At 42.3% G+C, this 21,384-nt stretch overlaps 1 protein-coding gene across 4 annotated transcripts in view; it reads left to right on the top strand.

Moving 5' to 3' along the window:
* The window catches only part of LOC138285127 (carotenoid-cleaving dioxygenase, mitochondrial-like), a 374,127-nt gene that overhangs the window by 39,943 nt on the left and 312,800 nt on the right, over positions 1 to 21,384 (top strand). For 3 of the 4 annotated variants that reach the window (XM_069224690.1, XM_069224692.1, XM_069224693.1), the window contains exons 2-4: positions 4,168 to 4,369; positions 4,562 to 4,773; positions 8,643 to 8,758. In XM_069224690.1, coding sequence (XP_069080791.1) covers positions 4,168 to 4,369; positions 4,562 to 4,773; positions 8,643 to 8,758 — 530 coding nt within the window. The remainder of the gene's footprint in view (positions 1 to 4,167; positions 4,370 to 4,561; positions 4,774 to 8,642; positions 8,759 to 21,384) is intronic. The other variant, XM_069224694.1, reaches the window with a different exon arrangement.

Below are 21,384 nucleotides of genomic sequence, written 5' to 3'. Positions count from 1 at the left end.
GCACTGAACAAGAAGCGGGCGTGCCCACAAATTAAGCACTATTGGGAAAGAGTGTTCTGAAACATTGCAGAGGTGACGGGACGGTCCCTGCTGGTCTCTCCAATAGTGGCTCTACTGGGAGACTTTCCCCGCCCCAATGCCAAAAAAGTCACAAATAAATACATAGTCCTGGCCTTGATACTAGCAAAGAGGGAAATCACCATACAATGGAAGGATCAAGTGGGCCCACACCTGGGTAGATGGAGAGATATACTGTTAAGATGGGTGGAAGTGGAGGGAAGGACCTTACATCAGAAGGCAGCGAGGGGCTTCAGTCCAATAGAAACAGCTCGAAATTGGGACCAGCTGTTAGACTGCCTAAAAAACCCAGAACCTAGCTCACTAAATTAATCCACAACAGGACTCAATGAAGAAGGAGATCTAGAGCAAAACTAAACTGCCGTATTCCACTCCCGAGTCCACACCATGGACCAGAGGCCATACCACATAACACATTGACAACAGGGATGTAAGGTCAGAGCAGACACAGTTTGGTTTGGGGGGTGAACACTAGGGTTGGGGGGGGGGGGGGATAAAAGATAGTATGAAATAGCTTGTGTATGTTTCTGTTGAAAACTCCAATAAAAATATATTTAAAAAAAAAAGTGCAAATACCAATTCACTTCACAAAACCTTTGAGAATACGTCATCAACGCCATCAGTACTGTCTTCCCACAGTTGAAATTGGCGGCTTTGTTTAATCCCTTCTCTTCATACAGCTTGAATATCAAAACATCTTTAGATTGTCTCGTTTCTCCTGATAGCGAATGAATAGAGCTCATCTCTGAGTTCGTTTCCACCTAGCATCTATGCCAAATGTTTCCTCCAGTACCTTACTACCTCACTACCTCTAATACACAGTGCGCCTCTCATTAACTGTAAAGTCATGTGAACGCACCCGCAAAGAAAGTGCATTACTGCACAAACAAAACTTTCACATTGAGGATTAAACATAAGAAAATCAAATGCTTAAGGCATTTAGTTATGCTAGCTTAATATGAAAGCTAATGCACACTTGAATACATGATTATAAATGCATCTCACAGCTGCAGAGTAAATGCAGTGCATTATCAAACAAAACATGAGCACATAAAATACATTTCAATAAAATGATAACTCAAAATGTAAAATGCGAATGAGAAATACAATTTTCGTTATCAGAGCTAAGCATTAAAAACACACGAATGAAACTCTGGTGTCTACAGTGCATACACTCCTGCCATGTGTTTGGTGCTTGACTTTACATTAGCAAGAGTAAGGCACACAATAAATAAATGGTGCTAAGTGCACGTATGCATTGTGTTTCTGTGACATGTGAGGGTGGAGCAAAAATTACGCTGCTCCAAAGGTAATAATGCCCTTGTTCGTTTTTCCAAAACGCATCGGGCGTGAGTTTTTCTATTGTATGTGATGAAGTATTGTCTTGTGCACGTTTTTTTTAGTGTTTTCTATGTAGATAACGAGTAAAACGTGAACATTCTCTCAATTACAGACACTGAGCTACATTTAAAGGACTTTAACCCATTTACAAAGTGCATACCCTCTTTTCCGCTCACTGCCTCCATCCTCTCTCTGGTTCATCCACTGCTACCCTGCATGCACTCTGCAGCCGCATCAACAGTTTCTTTCTCTCCCCTAGTCTTTGACATGCTCGATCCACATTCCCACTCACTCTGTTCACAAGCTCTCAACGGCCTTGCCATACTTTTATTCTCTCGACAATGTCTCACTCTTGCATGCATTTTCATCATCTGCCTCCTCTTTCAGCCCCATCAACTCTATCATTCTTGGCGACTCACTCGTATCTTGTCCACTCTCCTCCATCCACTCCCTCATGACATCCATATTCCATACCGTTCAGCACAGCACTCTCATTACAGTCTGCCTTCTTTCACCCCTTTCTTTCACTGACATACCCGGCTTCCACTCTCACAGTTCGTAAAATCAAAAGAAAAAAGCATGATGTCTTTTTTTTTTTTTAAAACAAATACAAAGGTTTTATCTAAAGCAATCGAATTTAGCACTTTGTGTGTGTTTCATTTGTTTGCCTCACTACCCTTCCCAAATTACTGGATGATTTATTACATGTCTCTTTTTCTCACGGGAACTATATTGAATTCAATTTCCTTTGGTTAGTTGTGTTTGATTACATTTACATAGTTCTTTGCATTGACAAACTGACATCTTTGTTGTAGTTATGAGCAATATGTATCAGACCTTTTCTCATCCAGATATGTGCACGCTCTAGATGGGAGTGATTTTACAATATGCTAATGTCTCTGAAAGGCATGTATGCCAGGGCAGGGCTGTCACCTGTCTACCTCTCTCCGGTGTGAGAGTCACTCTGTCGCAACCCTTGTTGCCTTTGAGTCTTACCCCACAGAATTATTTTTGTAGATTTAATGTTATGTTATTTAAAGGAAAGTGACTCTCGATTTTTTTTTTCTGTCATAGCATTCTAGCCCAATTGTGCTGGTACACACAAAAAGACACCAGCGTAATACCATGCTTCATTTTCTTTGCTGACTCGGGCAGATAAAAAGTTATAGCTTAAGGAATATTAAAAATGTTCTCCTCCTACTTCTACCGGTCCCATATTCGAATAATGCATCATAAATGTCTTGCATAACATAAGAGGATACTTTATATGTAAATTACATATGTATGTTGCCATCTAATCATCAAAGTGCATTCTTCTTTAGCTGCCTGTCATAAGGTCGGTCAGCGAAAATACACCTGAATTAAGAATTTATTGCAATATCCTATTTTAACTTGCTCGTTAAGTATGTCAAATTAACAAAGAAAACATTTACAAGTTTGCAGGAAGCTTGGAGGGTACCTGCATGGTCGGATTGGGACGGAAAATAGGAGCAGGCACCAAACTAATAGTGACACTAAGGAACTAGATAGCAAAGCAAGTGGCCAGTGATTGGAAAGGGGGGCAGTTTTGATCACATAAAGAGACGCTGTATAATAGTTTTGAAAGGTATAGAAGACTTCACAGATTTGAGCTTGTTGCAGGCAATGTTTGTTTTAATATCGGGGACACAACAGTAAAAGCCAACCCAGTAGGCCATAAACCAGACCCATAAACAGCGAGAAACCCCTCCCACACACTGATATGTCAGACCATCCTGTCAGGCAGTGCCTGATTGCCTTATAGGCCAGTCTGACTTTGGACACCTGCCATTATCTCCTAACCTAAAATAATCAGTCATAATAGGTGTGTTACAAAAGAATGTGCCCCCAAAACAGCAGAAGTCTAGAGCCCTGGATTACTTGTCTTCTTCTTGAAATGAACACTCAGCCTGCGAGTACTTAAATGTCGTTTTCATATTGGGATATTACTTTAAAAAAAGCTTGTTAGCTATGTAAAAGACAGCAGAGTTTGATGACAAAAACATATATGAGTGTGCAATATTCCAGTAATTTGCTTTTGCATAATTACGCAACATTCAGCTAAAAGTATGCAAAATTGATATTTAGTGCTATATTTTAGCACGAAATACCTCATTATGTCCGCTTATGAAATAAGTGTGAAAAAGACTAGCACAAAAAATCACAAGTAGTGCGACCAACACCCACTCGTGTTTTGATATTTTCGCGTTGTTTCAATGCTCCCACACTGTGATTTCGAAGCTAACACAACCTAATTACGCCACGTGGTGTGATGGCGTAATATGAGGATTTTTACATACCAAGCATAACACGAAATTCCTAAAATTGAGATTATGTCATGTGACACGCAGATTCCATGCGGACCTAAAACGTGGCACTTTGGATACAAGAACATCATCTAATCGAAATAGAAAAGGGTAATTGGATGCTAAGGAATGTCTGCTGGAGTTAGAAATGGCATTGGAAGAGGGCCACTAAATTCTATGTTAGAATGAATGGTATCGGCTATATTCCACGAGTGAGAGGCTACAGGTGATGCATTTACATGAAAATATATTTATTGTGTGGGAATGTATAAGAATTAATATTCAAATCATTTCTTCTGTGAATCCACTATTAACGAAATTGATAACGAAACAGGTGGTTTTGTTGGACCTATTTAAACTGGTTAGTGTTTAATAGTTTATTTGGTTAGATACAATACCTATCCTCTTTCCTTGTTCTCGCAAGTCCTGAAGCATGTACTGAGAACTGCTCCAAAAAACGAGTTCAACCGGAACAGGAGAGACCTGCAAAGCTTGGCACCCTTGTTCAGTACAGTGGATGAAATCCCTGAACCTATCCCGACCAAGATCGTGGGCAATATCCCAAAGTGGATCCGTGGGAGTTTGCTCCGAAATGGACCTGGGAAGTTTGAGTTTGGGAACGACAAGTAAGTAAATTCTTTTTTATGACAATCTTCGTTTGATCAAATATGATTTTCACCCGTCTTGAAAATCAGTAGGAGACCAGCAAGCCCTTCCATAATGTGTTTGAGAACCAGTAAACATTCTGTGCTTGTGGTCCAATCACTGAACTCTTCTTACCTCCTTACATCATTTTCGTCTTCTCTTTTTTTTTCAAGGTTTAACCATTGGTTTGACGGCATGGCACTAATGCACCAGTTTAAAATTGAAAATGGCACTGTGACATACATGAGCAAGTTTCTGCAAAGCGACTCCTACTTGGCTAACAAGGAAAAAAACAGAATTGTGGCCTCCGAATTTGGGACAGTAGCAATGCCAGATCCTTGCAAGAGTCTTTTTGAACGTTTCATGTCCAGATTTGAAATGCCAAGTATGTTCTATTTTCTAATTAGGTCACTAAAGTGTTTATATTTGAGATAGTATTTCCAAGCTTATCCTGAATGCAAAAATGTTGATAAAAAATGACACTTTAGAAAACACAAAATCTGAAAGGAAAATTAACCTGATCTGAATAGCTCTGTGTTTTACAGTGTCATATGTGACTTATTGATATTGGCTGGAAGGGTCTGCTTTTATCAGAAGAACTATGATAGTCGAATTGTCTAATTGCTTAAATTGCCAGTGTCTCTTCATCATGTGCCAGTTTATGCTCCCTGTAGCTTAAAAATAGTGAAACTCTATGCTTCTAGTCCAAAGTGTTGTTGTAGACCTCTGATGGCAGTGCTTACAGTGGTGCTTAGGGGGTGGCTGGCCAAAAGTTTTGAATGACCGGTTTAATTGCAGAAAACCTACTTGTGAACACTGGCGGAATTATTTATGTTAATGTAAGCCTTTTAACCCCTCTAATTCATTTTCGTCCTCAGTTGCCTGTTGGGGTTTAATGTACGCCTCATTTGGGACATGTATGCCCGTGATGTCATGCTTCCTTTTTTATGTAAATCTTTTTATTGAGAGTTTTCATAAGTAAAGATCATCATATGTTGTCCAGATTGTATCAGAATAACTATGTGTCTCGATAATAGCAAAAACAAAGCAATTCTGGAAGTATTCCATATGCTGCTCAAGGATTGATAATAACAAATAAAGAGAACAAGATGTTAAAAAAAAATTAAGATAGTAAAGATCCTTCCTAACTACTACAAAAACCCTCTAACCTCTTCTTCCTCCCATTCTCTGTACATGCCCCAGGGCGTGAAGTAACTCTACCACCTGTTTTATAATTTGTGAAAAAATAAAAGTTTTTGTCCATCTGACCATCTCTACTCAGCCCAACCAAATTCACCTGGGTGTTCTTTCTCCCTCCTGTGGAATGGCCGTTTCAGTGCTCTCAATCGAAAAGATTCAAAGCTATCCACCTGGGAATCATCATGGTCCTCAGCAGGCCCTTACACACAACCTTCTAAACAGGCTTCCATTCAGCTTCAGCCGAGCGAGGTACCATCCATATTGTTGGTAAATTGTTCAAGGGCTAATATTGTCAATAGCCTATGGTAGAATTGGGAATGTGGTGGAGTATATTTTGTCTTACAGTGGAAGGCTATAGTTAACTTTGCCGCCCCAGGCACTAGAGCACCACATGCCTATTATTTTTAGACATTAGATCAAGGTCAGTGGGTCTCGAACCAAGCAACCAGACCTCTGGGACGAATGTTATCGGATACCCCAGTAACTTTTAGTAGAGCCACAACTCCTTCTCAGAAAGGACAGACCTGTGGGCACTGCCACAAAATATGTATTCTGTTTTCCTCTGGCCATAAAACTACTCTATCAATTGGGAGTAACATTGTGAAATAAGCCATGCAAACCAGAGGGATTGTAGTGCCACCTATACCGTTTTTTAGTAGTGGATCTCTCTCCCTTAGACTGACTCAAACATTGAATGTGTCTCTCCCCAACCCTTCCCACTATTTTTGCATTATTTGTAGCTCTAAAGCCCGCTTCTACTTCCTCTTGTGGATGGAGCCACGTCCTGGAAGCCTCCTGTGCCAGTGTTTCAGTTAGGCATAGTATCTCTAGTACCCAGCAACTTGGGGAAACGGTGATTCCCATGTAGCTTTGTCCTGGGTTGCAGTCAGTTGGGCTGCAGAGTTAGTGATCCAGTATGTGAGCTGCATGTCGTGCATTCGTTCTCCGTAGGAGAGGTGAAACTCTGCTTTATGTTATAAGAATGTCTTAATTATCAAGGCTATGGACATAACCAAAAGCATCATACATCTGCTGCTCTCCATACCAGATATGCAGAACCTTCTGCTGCTCAAGTGAAATCTTTGTTGTAGTTAGTAGGATTGTAGAGTGAGGGGTAAGATAGCAGATTCGAGCTTCTATAGAGGTGGTTCAGATACACAGTGTTACAGTGAATGGAGTGTTATATATGCATTTGGTGGCCAAAGTTTCCTATTCAAACAGACCAAGTCCAACAGGGGCCTTCAGACATTGGATTGCCTCCAATTCTTCTTAGATTTTGCCATGGGCCACTTCACTGCTACTCTGTCGGGATACCACGAAGTACAAAGAAATATCAATCACCCTGCTTCTCTGCTTTGTGTTAAGAGCCTAGCCTGTGCATATGCAACACATAAAGGTGAAACTTAGTCTGGAGTTTAGGGATAGAAAGACTTCACTCTGTTTCCAGTGCTGCATGGGAGTACAGCACACTAGTTGGGCTGCTGCACATACTTCACTGCTGCTCACTTTGTTTAGACTAAGAGATTTATCCACTCCATATGCCCAACCACAGCACCGAACCCGCCCTGCTTGCAGAGACAGATGTAATTTGCTCCCTCCTCGAACAAGGACATACAGCAGCCCTCATCCTACTGGACCTCTCAGCCACCTTCAATACCCTATCCCACCGTACACTATGCACCAGACTCCACGCAGCTGGCATACAAGGCAAGGCTCTTTAGTGGATTCACTCCTTCCTGACAGTCAGAACACAGAAAGTCAGGCTCCTGCCCCACCAGTCAGAACCTGTCGACATCAGATGCAGAGGATCATCGCTGAACCCCACTCTGTTCAATATCTACATGATCCCACTCGCCCCCATAGTCAGAAAAAATGGGATGAGCATCGCCTCCTATGCGATGATACCCAACTGATCCTCTCCCTGACCGATAACCCATCAACAGGCAGGAAAAAAATCGGATGAGATGGAAGCAGTAGCCACCTGTATGAGGGAAAGCTGCCTCAAGCTGAACTTAGAAAAAAACGAGATCCTTGTCCTGGGACCCTCACCGTCGGCCTGGGACGACTCCTGGTGGCCCTCAACACTCTGCAAACGCCCTACCCCTACGGACCACGGACGCAACCTCAGCCTCATACTCGACTCAACGCTTACCATGACCAGGCCGGTCAACTCCGTCGCCTCCAACTGCTTCTACACCCTCTGACTACTATGAAAGATAATCAGATGAATACCAACCAACTGCCAGAAAACTGACTTATCACAAGCAGACTTGCCTATGGCATCACCCTCTATGCGGAAACCTCCAAGAAAAACCTGAACAAGTTACAAAAGATCCCGAATGCCGTCGCCAGACTCGTCCTAGACCTCCCCCACCGGGAAACATCACAGAACACCTGAAGAACCTCCACTGGCTCACCATTGAGGCGAGGATCAGCTTCAAACTCCTCATACATGCCTACAAAGCACCCAACGATGACGGACCCAACTACCGCAACAGCCGCATCAACTGGTACTCCCCTCACAGAACCCTCCACTTGTCCTAACATTCACTCATCAACATACCTTGAATAAAGATATCCTCGGCTGGAGGAAGATCTTTTTCATACCTGACAGCAAAAGGCTGGAACACCTTCCCACCGCACCTCAGACAGTCACCATTGCTGCCTCAGTTCAGAAAGGACCTCAAGACATGGCTCTTCGACTGATCTGTGGGGCCACTCCTCAGCACCTTGAGACCCTATGGGCGAATAGTGCGCTATACAAGACCGTGATTGATTGATTGATATGAATCTGTTGTGGGCCCACTACCTCATAGTCAGCTTGTGGATTAAAACAGGGTAGGCTAAACTGCTTTCCACTTTCTGTTTCCTGAAATAAAACAAGGAACATCATACTGACCACAGATATAATAATGTTAACCTAAGCCAGAACAAAACCATTCATTACTCACCCCATCCATCCTGACTTGCGGTCAGTGAAATGCACTAGTAGTGTTTCTTAGAATGTACACCAACCCTGTGGGAAGCAAACACTGTTTCTTTTTTCTTTTTCAGCGTCTACAGACAATGCAAATGTTAACTTTGTCTTCTATCGAGGTGACTACTACGTCAGCACTGAGACCAACTTCATGCGACGGATCGACCCCAGTAACCTTAAAACGTTAGAAAAGGTAAAGTTCACTGACTTTGAAATGAGAATGCATGTATTATTATAGAACACATTTACATTTTACGGTGATTGACCAAAATGAGGAGGGGTAGCAGAAGTGACGTCACTTAACCTTCGAACACCCATGACATCATAGTGATGACTCCAGTTTGAAGATGAGTCAAGTGAAATGACAATCTGCCAGACTACATAAAGTGAATATAGCTTCCACTACCAGAGTTAGTTTCTCTTCCTGCTGCATCTTTTGTGGCTCCTGAGACCAGCAGTAGCAAGTGCAGTGCCAAGAGTAACATAGGGCAAACCATGGTTAGCGACTGCTAGCCTGGAATGAATGAATTAAATATGATATTTAAAGTGCTGCTGCTACCACATAAGGGACACAAGGTGCTAGTAGTCTCTGCACACATCAAAGGACTGAAAATGTATGCTACTTGAAAGACCCACGTTTATTCTTCTGAAGGCCATATCATCAGCAGTGCTTTTTAGCTCCTAAGGAGGAGATTTCTACATTTACCAGATCAGTTGGAGAAGGATACATCTCCTTCAAACGCACTTCTTGAACGTGAGAACCACCAGAAGATTCTGTGAGCAAGAAAAAAGGTGCCATTTAGGATGATAACTGGAGTATGTCTCCAATAACATGCAGTAGGCTAGCACTAAAGCATAGAACATATTCTGCTTATGCACTGGAAGCCAGTGAAGAGATTTAAGGTGGGCGCTAATGGCTATATGTCTGGGGATATTAAGAATCACCTGAGTGGCTGCATTCTGAATCGGGTGTCTTTTTTGGATGTGATCCAGTGGAACTTCAAAGTGCAGTGAAGAAGAGACCTCATGCTAACAAATCAGTTATTTATCATACTTGCCCCAGTACCAGTCGTGCAGTGCCTCTGCAAGAAGCCAAAGAGCAAATGATAGGTAGCTGACTGGTTACACTAAGGGTGTGATTACTAGTTTGTTTTGAAAGAAGGGGCTATTTATCGCACCTCATAAATGACAATACCCCCTTACCTTAATTATTGGGTGTGATAAATAGCGCCTAGTACATGTTTTTAGGGATAACCATGCATATTTTGGTGTTAACACTTACAAACCCACATGGTACTCTGAATAACATGCACATTTCCCTTGCTAACATTGATTCCAAAATTCAGTGTCCCTTGTTTAAATGTTTTCGATGTAGGACAGCCAAACAATTTCAAATTTCAATAGAGCCACTTTCCATTCATATCAAGTGCAATAATTAGTTTGTTTGATGTTGTACAGCCATAACGTGTTTTGCCGCTTGAAGTGAACTGCCATTTCTTCAGGGCTTAATCAAATCTCAAAAGCTAATAAATTAAGAGCATCTTAATTTATTAGCTTGTGAGGAGATTATTTTACTTCATTAGCTGATGAGGAGATTATCTTACTTTATTAGCTGGTGAGAAGATTTAATTAATGGACAGAATTATAATTAATCTGGAGGAAGCTTTGTCACCTCCCATATTATTTGGAAAGAGAGAAGTGGTTTATGATCTGCCTAAACTTTATACCTTATATTCTAAAAATATATTTTGAAAGTTCATCTGCTCGAATGTATGCTCCACTGTCCCGTTCAATGGTTGAATAGTGCCTATCTGCCATCAACACTGATCTGGATCCATATAAAACTGTTCTCTGATTGGAAGTTTTCTGTGACCACACCACACCAGTACCTTCCTCACTGGCATCTACAACTAAAATACAGTGTCCTCTATGTGAATATAAAATGAAGGGAGGTGCGTAGATGATAGCATTTTTAAAGTGTCCAATAGCCAGTTTGTGAACATCAACCCACACAAAATTCACATCTTTCTTTAACAGGCATGTGTGACGTGCAGTCTGTTATGCAAAGTTATGGACAAAACTGGAACAAAACTCACCAAGTCTCAAATATGAACTGTGAGCAAATGCCCCTTCTTGCATGGTCACCCCCATTTTTTTGCTGAATTTGATTGCTGTTTTTTTCTACCCACAGGGGCAGTGTTGTCCTGTGCATAGTCTATGTGCTTTAACCCCTAAAACATGTAGAAATCGGCTAATAACTGATTAATGTTTTTAACTCTCATATAAAGCTATAGTACATGGTGGAGGGACTGATCCCATTGCATGGCAAGTTACATGTCACATGTAAATTGCAGCACTTTTTGTGCTTCCACTAGTGTGACAAGCAAATCATGACTTCAGGCCTACCATTGTAGCCAGGCAGCTGCAGTTAAAACCTGCAGCACGACCTTTGACAGGAAAAAAACTCCCTTTTAAATATTAGTAAGTCACCCTTAGGTAGGCCTTGTAGCCCAGAGGTAGGTTGCATGGTATTTAAAAATGAGACATATACAAAAGTAATGTTGACATCCCTACAATGACAAAGCCAGAAAAGCTATTTTCAGTGTGGAAGGCCTAACTGTCCAGTGTAGTAAATAAAAGTACAGATTAAAATACAAATACTGGATCTTGTGAATGGAACCAGCAAGAAAATCATTAAACAGCTATTTCTAATAGGTATTACAATTCCAATTCAGTGGTAAAGTTGGATTTGTAATACATATTAAGGAAAAGTAATTTTAAAAGGTTAGCCCTTCCCTGCCTGAAGTTCCTGGAGTCTAATCTACATTAGCTTTCCAGCTACTCTAAACCAATACTCAGCTTTGGATGATGTGTGAAATTCCACCCAGGTGTGTATAGTAAGCTGACTTCAAAGGGAAGGGATGACTCCCCGGAGCTCAATAACATATGAAGGTTGGGAGCAATGCCCTTCCTGTTGACACCCAAATGTAAAATTTTACATGACTCGTCTATCTGAAGCATGTGTAAAGGTTTTGCATCCTGCAAAGGGAGCAAACAGGATGCCAAGACCAATCAAATTTATCACCTATCTGGTTGCTGAAGGGCCCAACTTTTTCTAGTGTTAGATGTAGGAGGATACTGTGATTACTATAGTACATGCCTCACTCACACTCCAGCCTCAGAGCCCAAGTTTAGTGTTGACAAAGACCTTCGCTTTCTCGGGTTAGCCCTTACAAGACACATTGCATTTTGGGCCTGTTTGCAGTAGAGTAAACAGGAATTAATGCAAAAGTAGATAGGCTAGGACCTGGTAAGATTACCTCTTGGTTAGAGAGGAACTAGGAGTGCCTTAAGGTGTATCCTATCCACAGGCTGGTGAGCTCTACAAAGTTGGACCCTCACAGGCCTTCCTCAGAACAATGCTGAAATTGTGAAAGTATACCAAGTGGATTGAAACTGCTTCGTTTGGCACCTGTGACCTATGAAAAGGATCAGAGGAAGGTGGTTCCTTGGGTGGCTTAAGGAACATAAAACAGTTGAAAAAGACATGCCTGTGAAGAATCCCAGTTGACCAGTGGTAACTGAACCTGAACTAGACTTTACTGTTGCCTTCTGCCTGTCACCCTGAGAGTCTCTAAGTGCTCATTCTAAGGTCCCAGGGGCTTTGGAAGTGTCAAAGAATTTTAGTAACATTTTACAAACTTTTGCTCCAGATTTTGAAAGGTACCAACTGTGAAAAGTATCCATCTGGCAGTTCCACAGCATTGGACTAAATTTCAAGTTTGACCCTATTTGAGAAGAGTTTTTCCTAAAGAAAACCGCAAAGTCCCTTTTTGCAGTAAGTCTTATAAACTTTTTCAAACTTCCTTACTTCCAAGCTCTAGAGGGACCAATCTAGATAGGGTATTTGAACCACACTCCTTCTCAAATGGCCTTAAATTACGCCTAGTCCCTGGTCTTACACAACCATTGACTACCATACATACTTTACAATTTTTGTCTCTATTTTCACTTAAATGTTTTAAAATTCATATCTCCAGTCCCCATTATTGGATTTTCTGCGGTTTTCATGTCACTTTGCTTAGTAACTATATCTCTATTTTTATGAACTGGTAGGGATTTTTATTGTGTTGTGTTTCCGACTTTTTAACTGTTTTGGTACTTCTTAATTATTCACACATTTTCTCTAACTTAAGCCTTTCTGTTGTGTGCCATACCTATCAGGACTTAAAATCATTGTAACCTTATACTGTACCTTTCAGGATAGTGACGTTATTACTTGTGCTGCATACTAATCCACCCCAAATAATTGATCCTTATTGCTTGGTGTTTTCAAATTTTCTTTGGTCGCAAGTAAGTTCACTTTCGGTAAAATATCATTTTTATCAATGCCATGATGAGGATATTCAACCTCTTGAGATACAAATTTACATTTTTTGTTTGCAAGGTCATTTTCCTCTCTTGCAAAATGTTGAAAACCTTTTCTAATCTACAGTTGTGTGTTTCAATAGTGTCAGCATAAACCTAAAAAGTGTCTTAATGTGATATAAACCCTCTTGTTCTCCAAACAATATAGACATCAGTTTTTGGAAAACAGAAGCTGCCGATGCTAGGTGGAACAAACTCCAAATGAAATGCCATATAATAGGATACAAATCTGTTGATTATTATCACGTGGAAACCCTAATTAATCACTGGAAAATAACATTTCTTTTATCTAGGATTCTTTCTGCTGTTTATTTTTTGTCTAGCACAATCCCAGCCTTTACTATAAAAACATTAATGAAATTTTACAAACAAAATACATATCAACACATCAAGACATACGTATATACCAACAAAATACTTATAACATGCAAAACCAATACCACAAGGTGGTGGAGTAACCACCGTACTCCAATCTTCCTGCAATATTGATATATAAAGTGGCTGTAAACCAGCCTTTTCAAGCATAGTCCATATAGTACTGAGGTATTTGGAACCATAGATGAAAAATATCCTTTATCCATGTTTATTGAATGCAGTTCGATCCCTTTTTATGTGTGTCATTCATTAGTCCAATAAAACTCCTCAGTGTATATGTCGACGCGTTTCGGCCATTTATACTTATTGACCACATCAGCACATAGGAAGATAGAAGTACCTATTAGAAATCGATAAAATACCATACTTATATAACCATCGATCTACAGCTACATATATGTTCAATGGCATGTGTAGCTGCAGATACACATGCTTTGCATATCCCGCCATCTAGTGTTGGGCTCGGAGTGTTACAAGTTGTTTTTCTTCAAAGAAGTCTTTTCGAGTCACGAGATCGAGGGACTCCTCCCCTTTCGGCTCCATTGCGCATGGGCGTCAACTCCATCTTAGATTGTTTTCTTTCCGCCATCGGGTTCGGACGTGTTCCTTTTCGCTCCGTGCTTCGGGTCGGAAAGTTAGTGAAAAACTCGGAAAATTCGACGGTATTGTTTGCATTCGGTATCGGGTTAGTTACAACAGATCGACACCGAATTTTGAAGAGCTCCGGCGGCCCTTCGCGGTTTTTGATTCCCCGGCGGGGCCTGGTCGGCCCGACCATGTGCGTCTTCAAGGCTAATGGAACGGACCCCATTCCGATTCTGCCCCGAATGTCACAACAAGTATCCTTATACAGATCAGCATTTGGTCTGTAATTTGTGTTTGTCGCCAGAACACAAAGAGGATACCTGTGAGGCCTGTCGAGCATTTCGGTCCAGACAAACCTTAAGGGACCGAAGAGCAAGAAGACTACAGATGACGTCGGTGCCGACAGCACAAAAACACATGGAGGAAGAAGAGGAAGCCTTCTCCATCGAGGATTCGGACTCGGAAGAGGTCGATCCTGAACAGACGCCGAAAACCGTGAGTAAGATGTCGATACACAAGACTCACGTAAAAACCAGTAAAGCCCAGGGGACACCACCGCCAACAGGCCATGGCTTAACCCGAAAAATAGGTGACCGGGCATCGACACCGAAAAAGGGCATGCATGTGTAAAGTCATCCGACTCCGGTCGAGATACCGGCACAGAGCACACTCGACCCTGAGACACCGGGTCAGAGCAAACTCGACCCCGAGACACCCGGTCAGAGCAATCTCGGCACTGAGAGAGCGGCACCGAAACAAGTCGGCACCGAGAAATCAGTACGCCGCAGAGCAAGAAAGTGTTGTCGGAACCGAAAAAGGCAGCCGAAAAAGTTTCGATACCGAAACATCCGGCCTCGGAACCGAAAGCAAGTTCCTACACAGAGGAACAAGGCCTGTCCTCACAAATGCAGACACATAGATTTGGACAGGAACTGGAGACAATGGAGCCAGACTACACCCAAAGAAGGCTCCACATACAAAAAGAAACAGGGAAGATCAGTACTCTTCCTCCGATTCGAATGAAACTAAAACTTGCCTTCCAAGAGAAAGACAAGCAGCCACAGGCGAAGGTGGCTAAACAAGTAACCCCGCCACCATCTCCACAACGCTCTCCACAACCATCACCGGTAGCCACTCCACCAATGATGCAATCCCCAACTCATACAGGGATGAGTCAGGATGATCCAGACGCGTGGGATCTTTATGATGCGCAAGTGTCAGATAACAGTCCAGACTGTTATCTAGCTAGGCCGTCACCACAAGAAGATAGTACAGTCTACGCACAGGTGGTGTCAAGGGCAGCGGCGTTTCATAATGTCAGCCTGCATGCTGAGCCAATTGAAGACGACTTTCTATTTAATACACTATCGTCCACACACAGCCAGTACCAGAGCCTCCCCATGCTACCTGGAATGCTAAAACACTCCAAACAAGTGTTTGAGGAGCCTGTGAAAGGAAGGGCCATTACTCCAAGGGTGGAGAAGAAAAATAAACCGCCACCAACAGACCCCATGTACATCACACAACAGTTAACACCAGACTCTGTGGTAGTGGGGGCAGCTCCCAAGAGAGCGAACTCACACACTTCAGGAGATTTCTCCACCTCCAGACAAAGAGAGTCGTAAGTTCGACGCGGCAGGGAAAAGGGTGTCGGCACAGGCAGCAAACCAGTGGCGTATTGCCAACTCACAGGCTTTGTTGGCCAGATATGATAGGGCTTATTGGGACGAAATGCAACATTTTATAGAACATTTGCCCAAAGAGTTCCAAAAGAGAGCACAGCAAGTGGTAGAAGAAGGACAGAGTATCTCGAACAATCAGATACGGTCAGCAATGGATGCGGCAGACACAGCTGCTAGAACTGCAAACACAGCAGTAACAATACAGAGACATGCATGGCTGCGTACATCAGGATTCAAGCCGGAAATACAACAAGCCATGCTGAATATGCCATTTAATGGACAGCAGTTGTTTAAGCCGGAGGTGGACACTGCTATCGAAAAACTTAAAAAGGACACTGATACGGCTAAAGCCATGGACGCACTCTACTCCCCACAGAGCAGAGGCACATTTCGTAAAACACAATTTCGAGGGGGGTTTCGAGGACAAAGCACGGAACCCACAACCTCACAAACAAGGCCCACTTATCGGAGCCAATATCAGCGGGGAAGTTTTCGGGGACAATATAGAGGGGGGCAATTCCAAAAAAGTAGAGGGAAGTTCCAAAGTTCCAAAACTCCACAAAACAAGCAGTGACTTAGACGTCACAAATCCCCAACACATAACACCTGTGGGGGGGAGACTAACCAAGTTCTACAAACAGTGGGAGGAAATAACAACAGACACTTGGGTCCTAGCAAATATCCAGCATGGTTATTGCATAGAATTTCTCAAATTCCCTCCAAATGTCCCACCGAAAACACACTATGTCAAAACAACACATGGATCTTCTACAACTGGAGGTCCAGGCGTTGTTACAAAAAGATGCAATAGAACTGGTACCAATTCATCAGAGAGGAACAGGAGTTTACTCGCTGTACTTTCTCATACCCAAAAAGGACAAAACTCTAAGACTTATATTAGATCTCAGAACATTAAATATCTACATCAAATCAGATCACTTTCACATGGTGACACTGCAGGACGTAATCCCATTGCTCAAACAACAAGACTACATGACAACACTAGACCTAAAGGATGCATACTTCCATATACCAATACATCCTTCACACAGAAAGTACTTAAGGTTTTTTTCCAAGGGGTACATTACCAATTCAAAGTGTTGCCATTCGGGATAACAACTGCGCCAAGAGTTTTTACAAAATGCCTGGCAGTAGTAGCTGCTCATATCAGAAGGCAGCAAATACATGTGTTCCCGTACCTAGACGATTGGCTAATCAAAACCAACACGCAAGAAGGGTGTTCACAACACACAAAGTATGTCATAGAAACTTCCACAAACTAGGTTTCTCACTCAACTACACAAAGTCACACCTTCAGCCGTGTCAAACACAGCAATACTTAGGGGCGACAATCAACACAACAAAAGGGATTGCCACCGCAAGTCCACAAAGGGTACAGACATTTCACAAGGTAATACAGGCCATGTACCCAAAACAAAAGATACAAGTCAAGATGGTGATGAAACTACTAGGCATGATGTCCTCATGCATAGCCATTGTCCCAAACGCAAGATTGCACATGCGGCCCTTACAACAGTACCTAGCATCACAGTGGTCACAGGCACAGGATCAACTTCTAGATCTAGTGTTGATAGACCGCCAAACATACACCTCGCTTCAATGGTGAAACAATATAAATTTAAACCAAGGGTGGCCTTTCCAAGACCCAGTGCCTCTAAACGTAATAATGACAGATGCCTCCATGATAGGGTGGGGAGCACACCTCAACCAACACAGCATCCAAGGACAATGGGACACTCAGCAGAGACAGTTTCACATAAATCACTTAGAACTACTGGCAGTATTTCTAGCGTTGAAAGCATTTCAACCTAGAATAAGCCACAAACACATTCTTGTCAAAACAGACAACATGACAACGATGTATTATCTGAACAAACATGGAGGAACACACTTGACACAGTTGTGTCTCCTGGCACAGAGAATATGGCATTGGGCGATTCACAACCACATTCGCCTAATAGCACAGTTTATTCCAGGGATTCAGAATCAGTTAGCAGACAATCTCTTTCGGGATCACCAGCAGATCCACGAATGGGAGATTCACCCCCATACTAAACACTTACTTCCAAAGATGGGGAACACCACAAATAGACCTATTTGCAACAAAAGAAAACACAAAATGCCAAAACTTCGCATCCAGATACCCACAGGATCAGTCTCAGGGCAATGCGTTATGGATGAGTTGGTCAGGGATATTTGCGTATGCTTTTCCCCCTCTCCCACTCCTTCCATATCTGGTAAACAAATTGAGTCAAAACAAACTCAAACTCATACTAATAGCACCAACTTGGGCAAGACAACCTTGGTACACAACACTACTAGACCTCTCAGTAGTACCTCATGTCAAACTACCAAACAGACCAGATCTGTTAACTCAACACAAACAACAGATCAGACACCCAAATCCAGCATCGCTGAATCTAGTAATTTGGCTCCTGAAGTCTTAGCATTCGAACATCTGGACCTCACACAGGAATGAATGGAGGTCATAAAACATTCTAGGAGACCAACCACAAGACATTGCTATGCAAATAAGTGGAAAAGATTTGTTTATTACTGCCATAATAAACAAATACAACCCTTACACGCATCTGAAAAAGACATCGTCAGCTACCTACTGCACTTACAAAAGTCAAAGCTAGCTTTTTCATGCATTAAGATACATCTCACAGCTATTTCAGCTTATCTGCAAATTACGCACTCAACATCACTATTTAGGATCCCAGTCATAAAGGCTTTTATGGAGGGTCTGAAGAGAATTATCCCACCAAGGACGCCACCAGTTCCTTCGCGGAACCTTAACATTGTCTTAACACGGCTCATGGATCCTCCGTTTGAACCCATGCACTCATGTGAGATACAATACTTAACATGGAAAGTAGCATTTCTAATTGCCATCACATCTCTAAGAAGAGTAAGTGAGATACAAGCATTTACCATACAAGAACCCTTTATTCAGATACACAAGCATAAGGTAGTTTTACGAACAAATCCTAAGTTCTTACCAAAGGTCATATCACCGTTCCACTTGAATCAAACAGTAGAACTACCAGTGTTCTTCCCAGAGCCAGATTCTGTAGCTGAAAGAGCACTACATACATTAGACATCAAAAGAGCGTTAATGTACTACATTGACAGAACAAAACAAATTCGGAAAACAAAACAATTGTTCATTGCTTTCCAAAAACCTCATACAGGGAACCCAATATCCAAACAAGGCATTGCTAGATGGATAGTTAAATGCATTCAAACCTGTTATCTCAAAGCAAAAAGAGAACTGCCTATAACACCAAGGGCACACTCAACTAGAAAGAAAGGTGCTACCATGGCCTTTCTAGGAAACATCCCAATGACTGAAATATGTAAGGCAGCCACATGGTCTACGCCTCATACGTTTACCAAGCACTACTGCGTGGATGTGTTAACAGCACAACAAGCCACAGTAGGACAAGCAGTACTACGAACTTTGTTTCAAACAACTTCAACTCCTACAGGCTGAACCACCGCTTTTGGGGAGATAACTGCTTACTAGTCTATGCAAAGCATGTGTATCTGCAGCTACACATGCCATAGAACGGAAAATGTCACTTACCCAGTATACATCTGTTCGTGGCATGAGACGCTGCAGATTCACATGCGCCCGCCGGCCCCCCCGGGAGCCTGTAGCCGTTTGAAGTTGATCTTGAACATTTGTAAATTTGTGAATATATCGCTTTAAACCACATTATGTACATACATATTTACTCCATTGCATGGGCACTATTACTATAATACAGAACTCCTACCTCACCCTCTGCGGGGAAAACAGTCTAAGATGGAGTCGACGCCCATGCGCAATGGAGCCGAAAGGGGAGGAGTCCCTCGATCTCGTGACTCGAAAAGACTTCTTTGAAGAAAAAAAACTTGTAACACTCCAAGCCCAACACTAGATGGCGGGATATGCAAAGCATGTGAATCTGCAGCGTCTCATGCCACGAACAGATGTACACTGGGTAAGTGACATTTTCCATATATATATATATATATATATATATATATATATATATATATATATATATGTATATATATATATGTGTGTGTGCGTGTCAGAAATACCACCAAGGCCATATGATGACTTTTTCACCTGCCATAATTCCAAAAAAAGGTACAAAGAAAAAGTGCATACAGAACTTCCAAATGTGTTAGACATTGGCACCATGACCTCCAAAAAACACCCATCACACACCATAATATTGTTGTCTCCCAAGTGGCGTGAAAGTGGCGGTTGCATGCAAAAAAAACACCATCAGCATGAGCAAAACCACTGTGTAAAAAGCATTTGTGTAGAAGCCAAATGGCTCGCATGTTTGTCTATCATCAAAATAATCCAAGTGGAATTCTGGAACTCAGTGCTGTTATCCTGTTATAATCAATCTCCTGAAACTTGGGAAACATATATCCTACTAAACACTTTTTTGGTCTAGTGATACATGATAATTATAAGTGTTCCCAGGGTCAACTGTACCTTGTTTGCCGCAAATGTCGGAGTACCAGAACACAAATTGTCCCGCTATCTGAACAAATGTCTTACAAGAAGGGAGGAAGACAGCGTGTCCACAGAAGACAACGTTCTACCCACGGAAGGTGCCAACATAAGAGAACATGCTCATGTGATCCAGGGACCTCCCACCTTGCAAATTAGAAAGGACCCATGGTCACAATGGCGGCCATCTTAATACATCGTTATAGCCTATCTGCTCACCGGTTGTTTAAAAATATGCTGCATATAAAAAAGCACATTGTGCAAATGCATTTCTTTCACTATCACAAGGAACCCTGGTTTACAGCCACTTTATATATAAATAACGCAGGAAGATTGGGGTACAGTGGTCACTCCACCACCTTGTTCTATTGGTTTTACATGTTGTAAGTATTTTGTTGGTATATATACGTATGTCTTAATTTGTTATGTATTTTGTTCTGTATGTAAAATTTCATTAATGTTTTTATGGTAAAGAGTGGGATTGTGTGAGACAAAAAATAATTTACAGAAAGAATTCTAGGTAGAAGAAATGTTATGTTCGATGGCATCTGTCGCTGTAGATACACATGGTATGCATGAGCTCGCCATCTGGTGTTGGGTCGGAGTGTTACAAGTTGTTTTTCTTCGAAGAAGTGTTTTCGAGTCACGGGACCGAGTGACTCCACCTTCTGTGCTCATTGCGCATGGGCGTCGACTCCATCTTCGATTGTTTTCTTTCCGCCATCGGGTTCGGACGTGTTCCTGTCGCTCCGAGTTTCGGAACGGAAAGTTAGCTGAAGACGGAAGATTTTCGACGGTATCGTTGCGATCCGGTTAGAGATAGACACATACGACGACGCGTTCAACATCGAAGCGCCTCGGTGCCCTTCGGGGTAGATTTCGGCACCCCGTCGGGGCCTAGTCGGCCCGACCGCGTGGAGGACAACGCCGATGGATCGGACCCCGTTTCGATTCTGCCCCGAATGCCACAACAAATATCCTTATACGGACCTACACTCGGTCTGTAATCTGTGCCTGTCACCCGAGCACAGCGAAGAATCCTGTGAGGCCTGTCGGGCGTTCCGGTCCCGAAAAACTCTGCGCGACCGTCGAGCGAGAAGACTCCAGATGGCGTCCACGCCAAAAGAGCGTCCACAGTTCGAGACAGAAGAGGAACAGGACGAATCCTTTTCCATCCAGGATTCAGACTCCGACGAGCTACACTCT

This window comes from Pleurodeles waltl, chromosome 3_1 (genome assembly GCF_031143425.1).
Source record: "Pleurodeles waltl isolate 20211129_DDA chromosome 3_1, aPleWal1.hap1.20221129, whole genome shotgun sequence".
Classification (NCBI taxonomy): domain Eukaryota; kingdom Metazoa; phylum Chordata; class Amphibia; order Caudata; family Salamandridae; genus Pleurodeles; species Pleurodeles waltl.
Note: the sequence above shows the minus strand (reverse complement) of the source record. Positions and strands in the feature narration are given on the sequence as shown.